Raw genomic sequence first — 17,204 nt, 5'->3', positions numbered from 1 at the left:
TCGAATACGTCCAAATTTAGTAGAAACCGTGTAATTTTTCAATAAAAATAATTGACACGCATTATCCGTGATAACGATTTAATAATTTATTTTTCATGTTTCGGGTGAACAAAAAAATTATTTTACATCCAGGAAATGTCACAGTAATCACCTAGGTGCATCGTTGGAAATAAACTCTATTAGGCGACTATGAAAAGCCAGGAGAGCACGTAATGCAAATGACAAATTGATCTCTCAAATGAAATAATATAATTTATATTATGTATAATTGTAAATGGCACAACATTCGGTTCATTCTCGTTGACTTATACACTCTCAGTTGATAACATTAACATCATAAATCTCTCTCACGATCCAACATCTCATAATTTTGTCGATTATATTTATTCTTCCGGCCACAATCGCTCTTGTATAATATAACAAAATAATTCCATCTCCAGTGGCCAATCTTAAACATTGCACGATAACAATTTTCCACTCGATGAGATTTTCATCCCACTGATTATATTGTACAATTAATTACACACGATGTAATTAATGGATTTTCCCATCACTCGAATAGGCATCCCCTGAGGCAAACTAGTCCTAAGGGAGTTACAGCGTTGCATGAAAATGGAGAAAAAAAATACAAATATTGATTGGGTAATGGAATGTGCATCGCTATATCATCATGTATATAATGCAATGCCAACGACTAATCGCCTAATTCATCTTAATAGTTCATTATCTCTGCAATTGGTCGCTCAATTTATTGTTTCGACGATTTGTAAACTATACAAATCGCACCTAATATCGCTTAATCACATTGAATCTACTTCACTCTTCAATTCAAATAAAAACAAAATTTTCTATTAATAGAAAAGAACAACAGAAACAACAATTCTGTTTATGATTATCACCATTCAATGAAGAATTAAAGTAATAAATAAATTTTAGGGAACACAGGACTGTACAAAAAATGGGCAATTCATCGTCAGGGACTTTGGAATACTTTAGGCTTTCTGTTTACTCATTAGAAAAAAAAAACAAAATTAATTCATCTAGACCTTCTTGAGCATCGGTAGATTGAGAACCTCGGGCACTTCGATGTCTTCCAGTCGAATGTTTGATGGGTTGAAGGGGAATCTCACGGGATATGAGAATTTTAGGTCCATCAGCAGCTGCAAACAAAAAAAACATGATTGAACAACTAAATTTGAAAATTTTCATCTTTGTAAGATCTATATGAATTTGTCGATGTGAATTTCTATAGTTTTTCAAATGTTTTCTAACGGTTTAAAATTGAAAATCACGTACGAAAAAAACGTATAGAACGTAACGTCTTTGCTAGAGAATTTTACGAAGTTGTCGGCAATTTTATATTGAAAAATTGCAGTCGTTCTGCGGAATTTTTTAACAGAAATGTTCAATAAAAAATATTTCAGTTAAAAAACAACTTTAATCAAAACAGACTTCGAAAACAGACTTCGAAAAATTGCAACAATAAAATAATACAGAAGTGGCTGGAAATCTAATTCTAAATTGAACTTGAATGAGAGCTCTGATATCCGACTACAACTGCTGGTTCCAATAAGAAAAACATGGTAATTGCATGCTGTCCAATACTTTGTACCCGTCTGTTTTCCGATTCGTATAGCTTTTATTGTCATAGAGAAGAAAAGTTTTTGATTATCAGGGACATGTCACTCATTTCCAGGAATTTATCCTCAATTATTGGGGATTCGAGATTGTGAAATTCAATGAGTGAAAAATTCTGAAATTCAGTGATTTTGTGACTAATTTTCAGTGACATTATCATTAATTTCCAGTGACATCGTCATTAATTTTCAGAGTAATGTTTGAAAATTAGTGACAATGGCTGATTTTTACTGATTCTTATTATCCCTTTCTTCTATACAACCAATTGTCTTCTTTTACAGTTCCATCTCTCCCCTCAGCCCTTCGATAAAATGTTGATAGAAAAATGTTATTCATACATAATTGAATGAATTTCAAACATTACATTTGAAGAAACTATCAGAAAGCTCATTTTCAAGGAAATTCATGAAAAATTCGAAATGTTCAACAATCATCATAAAAATTAAATTAACCAATATAGCTATTGTAATCACCTTTCAACTTCGACTTAATAGTATTACAACAAACATTTTAAGCTATGATTGAATTCATTTAAAGCATGATATCCAAAGATATCCCGACAATTCTGATTTTCAAAAAAAAAACCGGAATTTTTGCAAATCTTTAAATAAATAAAAATAACGATTATTACTATCGCTTTCATCTTCGAACTCAGTCGAAGGGACATCCAAAAACATTTTTTAAGCCATCATTGAATCAATTCAGAACATTTTTTTTTAATTATCGTGAGAAAAACAATTTTTGAAATTTTTTAAAAATTTTCAAAATTAATAATTGAATTAATTTTTAATTAATGGCGATTGATGGGGCATCGATTCATTTGTGAACAATCGAAGAAAAATTTATTTACAAACGTACGCACATATATACGTAGGGACACGGTCTAAAAATTGCATTTTCGGACTTTTTGGATTATAATGAATCGATAAAACACAAAAAATCCAAAACTTAAATTTGAACGATTACAATGATTCCATTTGGAAGCGGAAAAAAACAGATAATTTACCTGTTCGTTGTTCTCCTTCCTTAGTTCCAGGTTGGCCTGCACCTTCTTGATGAAACTAACAGGAACCCTCGTCTCGAAGTCATCAGCAGGAGTATAGAGATTGAGTATCTTAACAATCTGATTAGCCGACAGTTTATTACACATTTCACAGACAGAATTAACATCTTCATCAGTTTTCCGAGCTTGAAGGAGTTGTGCAGCTTGGATGATAGGTTGCAGGGCCTCAGCAGCAGTGGGTAGATTCTGATCCCTGGCCCACTGCTCAAGATGACTCATGTTATACCTGATCTGCATTCCTTTGGTCCAATGACACAACTCGTTCCTCAGCAGGAGATTATTTAGGGCACTGGCGCACATGAAGTAGAACAACTGCTTGAACAATTGGGCAATGATTTCAGGGTCAACCCCATGGTACTGTAGAGCCTTGTGGACAGCAGAGAGCTCGTTCAGGAGCTTGTCCAGCTTCTTTTGCGTGGATTCTGGTTCCTCTCCCATGGAGCATGATCTTGCCAATCCTCGTTTATTGGAGTTGAGGCCAGTGATGGCTTCATGCTCCAATAATGCAGGAACTGTCAACGCCTGAATCCTCTCCTTCAGCAGTGTCATTATGTTGTTGAATATCCACAGGGCCACATTACTCAGCACAACCCTGTATTCACTCAGATCGAAATTACGTAAACACTGGGCATTCTGTCTTGGTGTGTTTTCAATCTGGAAAGGCTTGTCCCCAGAGTACTGCTTCATATTATGCAGCAATCTCAGGGTATTGCTCAACCAGAGAACCGAAGAGTCAAAGTCCTCTCTCTTCTTTATCACTTTTTTCACAGCATTGAGGTAACCGGTGAGCAGTGTTCTCACTTTGTCGTCGTCGTTTATGCAGTCTGTGTGACGTATGCACATGAAGAGAATGTAGGCAGGAAGTCCGGGGAGGAGAGTAACAGCTACTTTCGGTTTTAATTCTATTACGAGATGACGAATTACTATTGTGATGTCTTCCTTCTTGAACTCGAACATTCCCTCGTAGTCGCGTTCCTTCTTGCGAATTGCTGGCATTATAGCCCCGTTCGAAGTGGAGGATTGTGTGGTGACTGTTGATTGATCCGTGGGAACTTCCACGCTGTCTGGTACTGCATAAAGAGAGATTTAATTAATTGTGGGGCGGGGGAGAGCGATGAAACGAGATGAAACAATTTCCCTGAGACTTTCATTTTTTATGACTGTTTTGAAATTTACGGAGAAAAAGAAATTTCGGAAAAAAAATTTCCCTGCAGAGTTGGCGGCCAAAAGGGATCACTGAGATAATCTCACTGGATTTTTTTTCTTGTTAAATGTGAAGACTTCTCAAAATCTCATTCCAATGCTGAGATAAGGATGTTTATCCTGTTCGCGAAAATCTAACTTTTTCATGTTCGAGGAAAATTCTGTAGTTTTTTAGACTTATATAGAAACATGTGAAACTACACGCATGAGAAAATTTCGCAGAAGAACCTAGCGAATTGGATACAAAATTCTATTGAATTTCTATTGAAAATCCCATTAATTTATGGACGATTCTATTGACGAATTCCACGGCTTGGTTGCAGCTTTCTCTTATGGAAAAAGTCCAATAGAGACTATTTTATAGAAGAAACTGTAAAATTCCGTTTTCTATACAACTTTTTCTGTTACGCATTTTCCATAGGAATTGCTCGATATGAATTTTCCTAATTTTATCATTCAATTCGTCATTTCACTTGAAAAATCAAACAAAAAAAACTGAAAATTTGAGCTGAGGAATTTCTATAGAAAACGTCCTAATGAGAATTAATTGTATGGGAAAATCAAATTCTATTAATCATTTCTACGGAATATTTTCCACTGAACATTTATATCGAAGAAAAAACGCGCATGTAAGTAGCAGAATTTTTTAATGCAACGGCCAGAAACTTATAGAAAACTCAACAGAAATCTAATATAATTTTCTAGCGAATTCACCTTCTCCTTATGTATAAGCTCTCATGGAATTCATTTTCAAATTGATAATTCATCAATCAACTCGGGTTGATGGATTAAAATTTTTATCAATATGATAGAAATAACTTTGTCCATAAATTGAAAAGAAAAAATTTGAGAGCTTGCGCGTCTGGATAAATATCCTTAAATGACCTGGGGGAAAGTATGGCAAAATGAATGTTTGAATCCCCAAGAATATTCATAACTCTAACATAAATCCATCAATTTAGTGTAATTCGTACAAAGTAAAAAAAACGCATTTGCTATTGACATTTTCAACGAGGTCAGGAATGTTAGCATTCCCCAACTCTTTCCTATTGTTTTTCCACTTTGATAATAAGTTGATCGTATAGTTAGTTTTGTAAAGATCCCTGAAACTAATGACTCGAGAGGGAAATGTCAAGAGATGTTTACTGTAGATTATGAAATTATCTATGAGAAGATCTCTCGAGAAATTTCTCTCAGCCACTTCCTTTCGCTCGTCTCATTAATGAAACTATTTTAGATACCGAAATGACAGCATCTAGGCCTAATGACGGTATCTCTCTGTGATGATGATGTTTTGATGACGATGATTATTACATCGACTTTACACACCATTAAACTCACCGGGTCCCGTGATCATATATGCACGGGGTTTCGGTGGCTCTGCCAAATCCTTCGTATCATTTTCCTCGTCTTTGATTGCGTAAATTTAAATATTGTAATACCAAACGCGATATCATCCTCAAAGGTTTCTCAGTGAAGTAGTGAAACGTGAATTCTTAGAAATTTGTGAATTTATAATGAAATGTCAAGAAAAATTTCCAACGAAAAATCGGTTGACATTTTATTAAAATTACTCATTCAAGGTGGTATTGAGAATGGATCCTGTACTCTTCGTTTAATTGTTATTCCTCAAATAAAAGTTTTCGTTAAATTTTTTTTGTCCATCAGCACTATTCATCCCACCAAATGAAGAAAAATACAATAAATTAAAAAAATTAACAACGTATAATACATTTATATGTGTTTACTGGTGGCATATTCAATATTCGTCATTGTAGTAAAACATTGAATCAATTGGGTATTTAATACTTTGAAGGTTTTTTTTAATCAAATGAAATGGCCATGATATGCCATCGTACAAAAAAAATCTGCCATCGCGTTTAGTACTTTGGATGAGGGATTTTTTTTAATGAAATATGTAATTGGACGTAATCATTTAGGACCGAAAGTATGTACCAGATTCATAGAGAACCAACTTGTTACGTTTCACCACTTTACTGTTGATTTCCAATTTCTCACTTTAAAATTTCTCCATGTTTTTCCAAATAACTAATGAAAAATACATGGGATACTTACATCCAGCATCTCTAAGTCGCTTAGCAAGTATTCTACACTTCTTCTTCAACTTATGATTCTCCTCCGCAATTTTATCGTACCTCTCCTGCAGATCCTGGGAAAATAATTTACAGAGTTGAATGAAAATTTAATGTTATCCCTCAATTATAGTAATTCAACTCCCTTGAATTTAAAAACTCACCAAGTTCTCTGATGTAAGCCGTGCTATTTCATGCTGCATAAATGCCTCAGTCTGTGTCTGCGGTGTTTTACTTAGATTCACCGACAATAATTTCTGCTGCTTCTGTATTTCCTCCTGCAAACGATCAATTTCATTTCTCCACTCGTCCCTCTGCGAGCGCCAGCCTTTTTCCTTTGCCTGCAACTCGTCCTCCAATTGTCGATTTATTTTCTTCTGCGCTTCGAATGCCAGAACCAGTTCACCATCCTCGTTTATTATGTCTACGTCTCTGCCATAGTTGGAGCCAAGGCTCTTCATTCTTCTCGTGTGATCAGCTAAAACACTGTGGAGTTGAATGCACTCCTCCCTTCGCCTCTCTAGTTCCTCCTGCAGTGCCTCGAATTGTCCTAAAAACAAAAGATATTGAGTTGAGACGAGTGTGGAAATTGATTTTTCTCGAGGAAAAAAATTAATTACCCATCAGGTGCTTTTGAACGGCTGGTGTATCAGCCTCGGCAACAGTTCGTCTCAGAGAATTCAGATCTTTCTTCAGTTGAGCATTTTCCATTTCAAGTTCTTCCAACTAATGGAGGAAAAACGGAATCATGAATTATTATCTATTTTCTTTGGTTGATAACGAATAGAATTATTCATTATCTAAACACTGTTAGAGAATAATTGAAATTTCATGGATGCCCTAGGAATGATTTTCAAAAGGGACATTGAGTCGAGTGATTTGGATTTGATTTGGGGGAAAAGACATTAAATTTATAGCTTCAGACAAAATTCTGATGAACTTAAAGCATATCTGTAGAAAATAGGTTTTTCTTACGATTGTCCCCATGTTTTTCATGGATAATGTTTATAATATTCTCCAGCTATTGACAAAAATTCTAATTATAGCTATACTGTACAATTTAGGAGATGATAAATAATGAAATGCGGGCTTCTTAACAAATGAATTCGTAGTAGATTGATAAATTCCGGATATTTTGTAATTCTAATCTGAATTTTTATGAAACTTTATAGTACATTGTTTCTGTAGTATTCAACTTTAAAAAATGGAAATTTCGTGAAATCATTTCTTATTTGATTCAAACAATTAATTAACAAATAATTTTTTATTTCATTCAAACAGTCATTGTTGCCTTCATCAACAACATATCAGGATAAAAAACTCGATAATTTATGAAAATGCCATAAATTAAGCCATGTTGCATTTTTTCCGGAAATCCATAGAGATTAAATTTTGAGTGGTATTGTCTTGGGATATACCTTAAATAGTTTCAAAGAGAAATAAGACGAGTATTCCAGAATTTACTTGAATTTCCGATTGAACATAAATATTTGGTATTCAGATTACGCTGAATTTTTAAATAATTGAAAATTGAAAAACATATTCGTCTAAATTTTCACCTGATTGTTATTCATTTTCACTGAGTAATTGAACTGAGATTTACATTGATTTTCTTGTCAAATTCCGATTTTTTCGAGACGAGATTGTCCGAAATTTCATGGAAAAAGTAAAATTTTTCGTAAAAAATGTCAGGTTCAATTTTACTATCTGAATTTTAGACGTGAATTTTTATAAAAATATTTCAAATTTCAAATAAGATAGCAACCTTAATGAGACATTTTCTTTAAATCTCATTTCCATCTCTAAAAAAATCCGATACAAGTTTGACTATTTACTTTATATTCAAAGATATTATTCAAAAAATCGCACTGGAACCTAAATTGGACCAGGGATAGCCATATTCATGAATCTTTTTTTATTTGAAGCCGTCAATTAGTTAACATCACTCTTAAACTTTTAATTATTCACGTAATCATCAATTTAAATATTCAAATTTTGAACTATTTGTGTAATCAATAATTTAGGTAGGAAGATTGCCGACTATTTGGTTAAACGATAATCCTTTTTAAGAAATTAGAAATATTCATTTAATGGAAGATTTACTGCTCTATATTGTCAAATATTTAATTCATCATCAATCGGTAATTTAAACTATTAATATTATATTATTTTTTCATTTTGATGAGTATATTTAAACATTTATCAATATAAGTCGCAAATCTTTTTAATATTGAAGAAATATAATATTGATGGCCATCCCTGAGTTAGCCTCATAAATTCACTAAAGAGGTCCAAAAAAATCCCATGAATCTCACCCTGAACGTATCTTGCGTCCTGGAAGATTCCTCCGGGCTATCCCTCTCTAGATCCTCCACCATCCTCACCAGTCTCCCATTAGCGCTCTCGACATCCTTCAGCTTCTGCTGTAACTTAAGAACCAAGCCAATGTCTACAGGCGGAGGTTGCAGAGTTCCATTGACCTCAGGCGGTGACTTAACAGGCTGGGCCTCCCCATCTGGTGGGCTCTCAGACCGCCTCTGACTCCAGTCAATCGTCTCCACCCTGGAATACGGCGTAGACGACGAGATAGTAGACCTAACCGACCCATAGCCAAAATCAATATTCTGATCATCAGGCGCCAGATCAGTCGATACAGCCTGTCCCCCAGCACTCCCACTCGAGGCATTACTCAAAGACCTCGAGTGCCCAGGAATCTGATGCATAAACTTCCTCTGCATCGCCTCGAACTGCTCCTCCAGCTCCTGATAATCCTTCAAAAGCCTCTGATAAGCCCCCCGATCCTGATCCTGCTCCATCATCAATAGATCCTTCTCTTGCTCCAGCCTATTCTTCAGATTCTCCTCTGCCCCCCTCTGATTGACCTTCAGCTTCTCATGTGCAAACGACAACTCCCTCCTCAACTTGGCAGACTCCTCAGCCAGCATCCTCTTCTCCTCCTCCTTCTCCTGTAGCAATTTCTCCCTCTCCATCAGCAAATCCATCTTCTCATCCCTCTCCCGTTTCATATCACCCTCCATCCTTTCCAATTCCTTCTCCTTCTCCGTCAACAACGAGATTAATCGCTTGTTCTCAGCCTCCACAGCCTTCATCCCCTCCAACTTCGACTTAAGCTCAATCGCTTCAGCCTGGAAGACCCTCAGTCCCTTGCTCTCCTCGTTTATCGCCTGAATCTTGTGTTGAAGAGATATTATCTTGTTCTCCAGCCCCTTATTTAGCGACTTGACATGCTCCACGCTCTTCGCTTCAGCCTTCAACCTCCGGAAGATCTTCCTAGCCAAGTACTTCCTCACACAGCACTGGACCACAATAATATCCTTGATCTTCTTTCTGCAAGCCCTTCGAACCAGATAACCTCGGACCAGCCTCTGGATCAACAAAGCAGCAGCGTTGTCCTTCATCCCCTGGTACTTCCTCCTCGCTAACAAACCCCTAGCATAAGTCTGCAGCTTTATAATAGTCCTCTTTAACCTCTGGTACCGAGACCTTGCCAACCACCCTCGTATTGTCTTCTGGATCTTGATGGCAGCACGTTCCCGCCTGATTCCCTGCGCCTTCTTCCTCGCTAGGCACCCTCTCGCCTGCCTTTGAAGACCTAAAACCGATCTCCTGATCTTCCTGTAACGATTTCGATGGATAAACCCTCGAACTATCTTCTGGATCATCACACAAGCGTCCCTCTGCTTCTCCCCCCTCAACTTCTCCAGATACGCGACCTGTCCAGCTCTGAACAGAACCTTCGTCCTTCCAAATTTGAATTTATCGTCATCCTTGATGTAGATCTCCAGGATTCTTCGACACGTCTCTCTCAAATCATCCCTGCGAATCTTCTTGAAGGGGCAGAGACAGCGATACCGCTGGAAGAATTCCCCGTAGGTTCTCTGACTTGGAAAACCAGCTGCTGATATCCTGATGGTTTCCAGAACGCCACAGGCTCGCAATTGCTGGATCGCGCGGGCTGCGTTGTACTCAAAGGACTCTTTGAAGTCATTCGGCTTGATACAACGCACATAATGGGGAGTCGTGGCGTTCAAAGTCGACATCAACATGTTCAGGGAATCCCTAAACTGAGACCCAACAGTCTTCTTATTCTGCTTTGGGTTCGCAGGGGCCGTCGGCTTCTGCGTGGAGATTTTCACTTTGGATTGATTGGGAACTGACAATTTTGGAACGTCTTCAGTGAAGAGTTGCTTCAACAGCTTGTTATCACTCAATCTCAAAACGTCAATCTGCTCCTCCATGACAGTGTCTCGATTTTTATCGAGAAAGCCCCCAGTTTCGTAGGTAACTAGATCAGCGAAGTGATGGATCAGAAAAGCACTGGTTCCAAACCTCGGTTTCTCAAAATGCTTCGATTTGCTGCACTTTGTGTACAGCTTCTCTGCCCAGGAGTCATCAGAGCCCCTCGGCATTCTGCACTCCTCATCCAACAGATCTAGAATTCCTAATTTCGTTTCGATTAGGTCGATGCACGGCTGATTGTCGTAGAAATCGATGAACGTCCACTCGATCTCCTCCTTCAGGTACTCCTCCTGCTCGAGCTTGAAGACATGCTGATTGAACTGCTGCTGAAGTTTCTCATTTGCGTAATTTATGCAGAATTGTTCGAAGGAGTTTACCTCGAAGGTTTCGAATCCGTAGATGTCAAGGACCCCGATAAAACATCCAGCTTTTGTTTTTGTTCTCAATGACTCGTTGATCCCGTGAACAATGAAGTTGAAGAGTTCAGCGTAGATGTGCTTAGCCAGGGCGTCCCTGGCGCCAATCGCCTGCTCTGCATTCATTGGCTTGAGGATAATGTCTCTCATGGAGACGATTTTTCTGTGACACAGCCATTTCCTCATAGCTTTTGGGTCGATGCCCATGAGGTCAGCGAGAATCAGCAGGTGTTTGTCTTTTGCGGATATATCACAGGCCTCTGTATCCTCGTTCCCTCCGGAATTATCCTGTTTATCGACTTTGTTGACGATCTTGAGGTTTCCAAGGTGCAGGATTGCCGCGAGAATTCTGAAGACTTCGTCCTGCTGTTTGGCGTCGAAACCCAGACGGGAGAGGGCAGCAAGAGTGTCCTGGAAGCATGCAGAGTCGTCCAAACCATCTATGAAGAAGCTATTGCCTTGGTTCAAGTAGTGGAAGCTAGTGCCGTCCTCCAGGTGCAGGTCCTTCAACCGATTCTGGAAATATTTTGCTCGCGCTGCCTCGCAGAGCTGATAGAACACGTGGTAGTTTCTCTCGTCATTCGCCTGGAACACAACTCGTGATTTTTCCAGGAGGTACGTTCGTATGCTGGCACCTGAGATGTTGTAGCTCTTGTTGAATTGGATTTCTATGAATTTACCGAATCGGGAGGAGTTGTCGTTTCTCGTTGTTTTGGCGTTGCCGAAGGCCTCCATCAGTGGCGACGACGCCAGGACCTTCTTCTCGATTTGGGTTTCAGTTGACGAGCCACCGACAGTCGCAAAATACCGCATCGCGTATTTTGCGGAAACAGTTTTGCCAGCTCCAGACTCGCCGGAAACGATGATTGATTGATCGTGCAGTTCCCGTTCGAGTTTTGTGTATGCCTCCTCGGCAACAGCGAATATGTGAGGCTCCAGATCGCCCATTGCCTGACCCCGATACGCCCATATTGTGTCATTTCCGTAGATCGGTAATTCGTCGTATGGATTGAATGCTACGAGGACTATACCGCAGTATGTGTAGATGCAATGACGCTGGAAACGGATCTGAAGATTGTAGAGGACTGCCGGCTCGTGGAGGAAGGAGAGGGAGGTGAGGTTGTTCTCGCCGATGAGGATATCCGGGTTGCGCAGGGGGGGCAGGTCGGTGTCGGCTTTTATGGAGAGGGTGCGCTCCTCGTTGGAGTCTTCTGTGCGAACCCGAAGGGTTGCGTTGTTCTTGAACGATTCGAGGAGCACTGCCCCCTCCCAGATCTTCTCCGGGTGCTGCACCCATACTCTGCTACCCTGTGGAGTATTTTGAGTTGTTAAGAGAAAGGGGTAAAGAAGTTTGACACAGAGGAAAAAATAAAACATTCAATAATGGTGATGGAGAAATTGGCCTAGGCGGTCTCCAGCAATTTGACAGGTTTCATAAAAAGTTAATAAATAGTATATTTCAGCACGTGTGGGGCAATTTCGTCTTTAACGTGTGTAGGGTTTACAGCATGAGCCGAAGGCGAGTGATGTAACCACCCACGTTAAGGACGAAATTTCCCCACAAGTACTGAACAAAATTCTATGTCACGAAGCCTGAAACCGGCTGAATTAGACACGAGACGCGAAGCGTCGAGTGTGTAATCCGGCCGGTTTCAGGCATGAGTGGCATAAAGGATTTTTTGTCGATGATCCAACGTTTCGCTCTCCAGGGAGACTCTCATCAAGGGTTCCTTTAATCTCAATTTTCTGGGAAAAACCCATTTAACTCAGACGAAATAAAAAAAAACTCATCTCAATAACTCTGATTAAATACTATGCAAGTGGTATTCATTTTAATAGGGGCGAGTGGGGCAAAATGAAGCACACGAAAATACAACTGTTTGATGCAATTTAAACAAAAAAAAAATTTATATCAACAATTTTCTTATTAATTTTTTTTATTATTGGGAGTACTGATTGGAATAATAATTTTCCATTCAGTAGAATGGAAAATTATTGAGAAGTTTTGATGGAAGAAGATTTTGTCAATGGATTAATTGAACATTTTCTTTAAAGAAAATGAAACAGCAAAATCCAAGGTCCAGAGGATGGCTCAGGGGGAGACCCAGAGGGGGAACTAGGAAAATGTGATACTGAATTGTAATCCATTGAATTATAAGATGAATAAAAAATGATTCTCATCAGCACTTCCAATAATAAAAAAAGTTCATAAACAAAGGCTGAAAAAAAATTTTTTTTGCTTGAATGGCGTCAAACAATCGTTTTCGGCTGTTTCATTTTGCCCCATCCACCCCTATGTAAAATTCGCGGAGAATTCAGCAATTCTTTTATTTAATTCTCATTCTGCAAACCTCACGATACTTGCCTACAACACAAATCCATGCAGCTGTCAAAAGCATGGAAACGTAAGTTTGAGAATTAATTCCATGTGGCACGTGCCGATCAAGCTGTGAAAACAGATCCCTTCGATACCTTCGAATTATTCTGATCCTACGAGGCGTATCACGTATGAAAAAATCTTATGGAGAATTCGAACATCTCCTATAGGATTTTTCAGATAGGATTCCTATCAGGTTTTTCCTGTTGGATTTCTTACAGGATGTATTATAGGATTTCTTATAGGATATCCTCTAAGATTTTGAATAGGATTTCTTATGAAATTGAGGGTCATAAGGGTCAGAATGGACGTTAAAAAAGTCATATGGGAATCCATATAAACTTCATATAGGGGTCTTATGGGAGTCGTATAAGGGTCATCAGAGGTCATATGCGGGTCATATAGTGGTCATATGGGGATCATGTGAGTCATAAGGGGCTCATATACGAGTCATATGGGGGTCATATGAGGATCAAATGACTTTCATATGACCTTCATATGACCCTCATATAATTCCTGTATAACCCCCATGTGACCCTCGTGACCCCTAAATGACATCTATATGACTCATATATGACTCCCATATGACTTTTACATGACCCGTATGACTCGGATATGATTATCATATGACTTCCAATATGACCCCATACGATCCCCACGTGATCCCCATATGACACTTTTGACCCTCATTGTGACCTTTATGCCCCTAAATTTTATAGGCAATCCTGGTGAAAATCTCATATGAAATCTCTGATAATAAATCCTACAGGAAATCCTATAAGAAATCCTATTTGGAAAATCCTATAGAAAATATTTGAATTCTCTATAGGATATTAAAGAAGAGAATTTATATAACGTTCCACATCGCTGTGATGTCATAGGAAACGATTGGATGGGATTTGGATGAAGTAGGAGGGGACCCGGGATTATTCTCAAGCTACATAATCAGAAAATTTTTACAGAAAAAAATGGATAGTCCAGACCGGGATTTGAACCCGGGATCTTCCGATTATGCATCGGGTGCTCTCCTATAGAATATGCTATAGGAAATCCTATACGATTTTGTCATACGTGTATAGTTATACACATAAGTCCTGGCTACTCTCACTCTCTCAATTTCTTTCCCCTCTATCCGTATTTTGATTGCGTATCACTCAACTACACTCGTCTCAGGAAATTATTTCAATTTTCCTATTGATGAATTTTGGATTGATGATCTGCCCACTCAGTTCTCCGGTGGAATCCTTAATCGGATCGCTCCACTCGTTCCTCCCATTCATTTTATTAATTCTCTGGTATGAATCTCTTAACATATTGGGAATTCAAAATATGTCGATTAAATCGGCTGAACACTCTTTAATCAGCGGTCACGAAATAGGTTCTTTCCTGATTTCGTTTGAGTTAGGCGAGTTTTCTCTGAAAAATCGAGATAGATTAGTTTGATACGGAATTCTGAGATACCTTTGTTTATTCAAAAATTCTGAGATACCCTTGTTTTAAAAATAAAAATGAAATACCCTTGTTTTATTAGGAATTGTCGACATGTCAAAAACTAATTGAGTGATTTAGTTGAAATTTCACACAGAAATGCTCCCAAACAATATCAATATGGGACAAAATTTTACACTAAGCTTCGACTGTACTCCATGCCTGTGAAGATTTATGAACAATTTCCGAAGAATCCGCACACACATACGGCCATACAAACACATTTTCGAAAAGCAGCATATCTTGATGGTTCATTCTATATCATTAGAATGTATTAGAATTATTTCCAAGCAAAATTAGAAGATCGTCAAAATCAACCATCACAAAGCTTCCAGTTGGAAGCAAAAATTGAAAAATTACTGGATAATAATCGAAATAATTAGAGAGCAAAATTATGTTTCAGAGAGTCTTATATTTTCCTTGATTTTTTTGTGGAATCAAGGAAAAAGGGGTGAATGTTCCACTTTTTAGTGTATCTTTCATGGACGAACAGTGGATTTTGTTAGTTTTTGATGAGAAAGTACTGAAAAATTGGATCAACTTTTATTGATTAAATTTTGATGATATATCATACCATAAAAATTCAATTTTTATTACACTTTTCGTCTAATTTGTTGGTAATTGTATTTTTATGGAACGTAATTAATTACGCGAAGCAATATTATCACGAATTTTACAATATTGTGACGCATAAATATTGCTTTGTTGAAGTCACTGTTCTTCCTGCGGATTGTTATGAAGTATCAAGTAAAAATGGCCTTTCAACGAGTAAAAATTACATTTCAATCCATAAAATTCCTACAACTCAACAGTAAAAATTTATTTTCGCATGTTTTCCACGTTTCGCCGTAAAAATCCCCAAAAAGCATTTCGCCTCACTTTCGCGTTTCGTTGTGTAATTTTTCCTCAAATTTTCTTTCCATGTAGAGGAAAGCAGGAATCAAAGACTATTGGAAACTGCCCCAAAAAATTTGCTCCGAATGAAAAAGGAATGTCTGGAGAAAAATCCAAATTTGTCATTGTAAATATTCTCTGCAATAAGTATTTTTGCTTTCGAATGGAATAATGAATGGATGAAATTGAATCTTTTTTTTTCCAATGGCGGTATTATTGAGTCCTATCGATCGCCATTAACGGAAATTTAATTCATCGATTAGTTTTTTTAATTTCCGAATTTTTTCGAAAATTGGTCGCCCCACGATAAGTAAAAAGAAATGTCCTGAATTGATTGAATGATGGTTAAGAAAATTTTTTTGGATGTCCTTTTAACCGACTTCGAAGATGAAGGCGATAGCAATAATCGTTATTTTGATTCATTTGAAAATTTGTAAAAATGTTATATTCTTTGAAAATCAGAATTCCGCGGATATATTTGAATATCATGCTTCAAATGAATTCAGTCATAGCTTAAAATGTTTGTTTTAATACCATTAAGTCGAAGTTAGAAGATGATTACGACAGCTATATTGGCTGATTTAATTTTTATGATGATTGTTGAAAATTTCTAATTTTTCATGAATTTCCTTGAAAGTGAGCTTTTTAGCGGTTTCTTCAAATGTGATTTTTAAAATTCATTCAAAGGCGTATAAATAAAATTTTTCCATTAACATTTTATCGACGGGCTGAGGGGGGAGATAGAACCGTAAAAGAGACTATCAGTTGTATAGAAGAACGAGATAATAAGAATAATGATGCTGATAACATTCAACCAAGTTGAAAATTTGACAAAATAGTTGAAAAGAAATCTCATTCAATCTAACGAAATGAAATCAACAATGAATTGTACATGATAGAAGGAAATGATGTGCAAAATAACCATTCGGAAGCATATTGCTAATTTATTAGCAAAAATAGCTATACTATATGCAATACAAGAGCAATTTCCCACTTGTTTAAGAAACTTTTTATATTATTCATGTTTTAATTTAGAATTGGTGGATTAATCGGATTTTGAAAATATTAGGTTAATGTGATTTTAATGATTTGAATAGTTAACTATCATAAAAGTATCGCCCAAATTCTATGAGGTTCAAGTAATGATTGTTTTCAACTTGCTTTTGATTTGAGTTGTTGTGGAGTAAGGTAAACAGGTCAATTTCTTGAAGGGGATGAGTTTCTGGACGATTTCAACTTGCAGTGAATATTCCATAAAGAAAATGAAAATTGTGCTGATTATTTCACCTTTCAACAATATTACTCGTGTATAATTATGTGATCAATTATTTTTTCTATTGATCGACATTTAATAAATCAAAAAAAATATGGCCCAGTCGTCGAAAAATTAGAGGTTTCGACTGCATCCAACTATTTCTTAATTTTATTATTTTCACTTCAAATCATTTTTTTCTGCTAATTAAAACATTGTTGAAGGTATGGAAGCCATCATATCCCCATTTAGGTGATTCTTTTATTTTACATCCTACCACGAAACTCGAATTTCCCTTAACTGTCCAGCAATTGGCCTGTTCACTCTATCTGTATGAACATTTGTGACGATACAACTTTATCTTCGATTATATGTTCATGGAATTTTTATTTCGGTATTTTTCGTGTAGTTTTGGGACGGAAAGAGATGATTTTCTGACATTTTAAGGATAGTTTACTTTCTTTTTTGAGACATCCTTCTCGAAGAACGTTTTTTTGGAGGGGGGGGGGGCGTAATAACT

The 17,204-nt window shown here is 37.2% G+C and overlaps 1 protein-coding gene across 3 annotated transcripts in view; it reads right to left on the bottom strand.

The window, feature by feature from the left end:
- Window positions 1–64: 64 nt before the first annotated feature.
- The window catches only part of LOC107041730 (unconventional myosin-Va), a 21,944-nt gene continuing 4,804 nt past the window's right edge, over window positions 65–17,204 (bottom strand). Inside the window, exons 2-8 of one of the 3 annotated variants that reach the window (XM_015262435.1) lie at window positions 8,313–11,981; window positions 6,618–6,723; window positions 6,162–6,547; window positions 5,981–6,074; window positions 5,234–5,314; window positions 2,645–3,771; window positions 65–1,160 (exon numbers count right to left, since the gene is read on the bottom strand). In XM_015262435.1, the coding sequence (XP_015117921.1) occupies window positions 1,041–1,160; window positions 2,645–3,771; window positions 5,234–5,314; window positions 5,981–6,074; window positions 6,162–6,547; window positions 6,618–6,723; window positions 8,313–11,981 (5,583 nt within the window). In that variant the 3' untranslated portion in view covers window positions 65–1,040. The remainder of the gene's footprint in view (window positions 1,161–2,644; window positions 3,772–5,233; window positions 5,315–5,980; window positions 6,075–6,161; window positions 6,548–6,617; window positions 6,724–8,312; window positions 11,982–17,204) is intronic. The other 2 variants (XM_015262436.1, XM_015262437.1) reach the window with 2 other exon arrangements.

The sequence above is a fragment of the Diachasma alloeum genome, unplaced genomic scaffold (genome assembly GCF_001412515.2).
Source record: "Diachasma alloeum isolate Michigan unplaced genomic scaffold, Dall2.0 Dall_scaffold_00374, whole genome shotgun sequence".
Classification (NCBI taxonomy): Eukaryota; Metazoa; Arthropoda; class Insecta; order Hymenoptera; family Braconidae; genus Diachasma; species Diachasma alloeum.
This window is presented reverse-complemented; position numbering and strand designations above follow the sequence as displayed.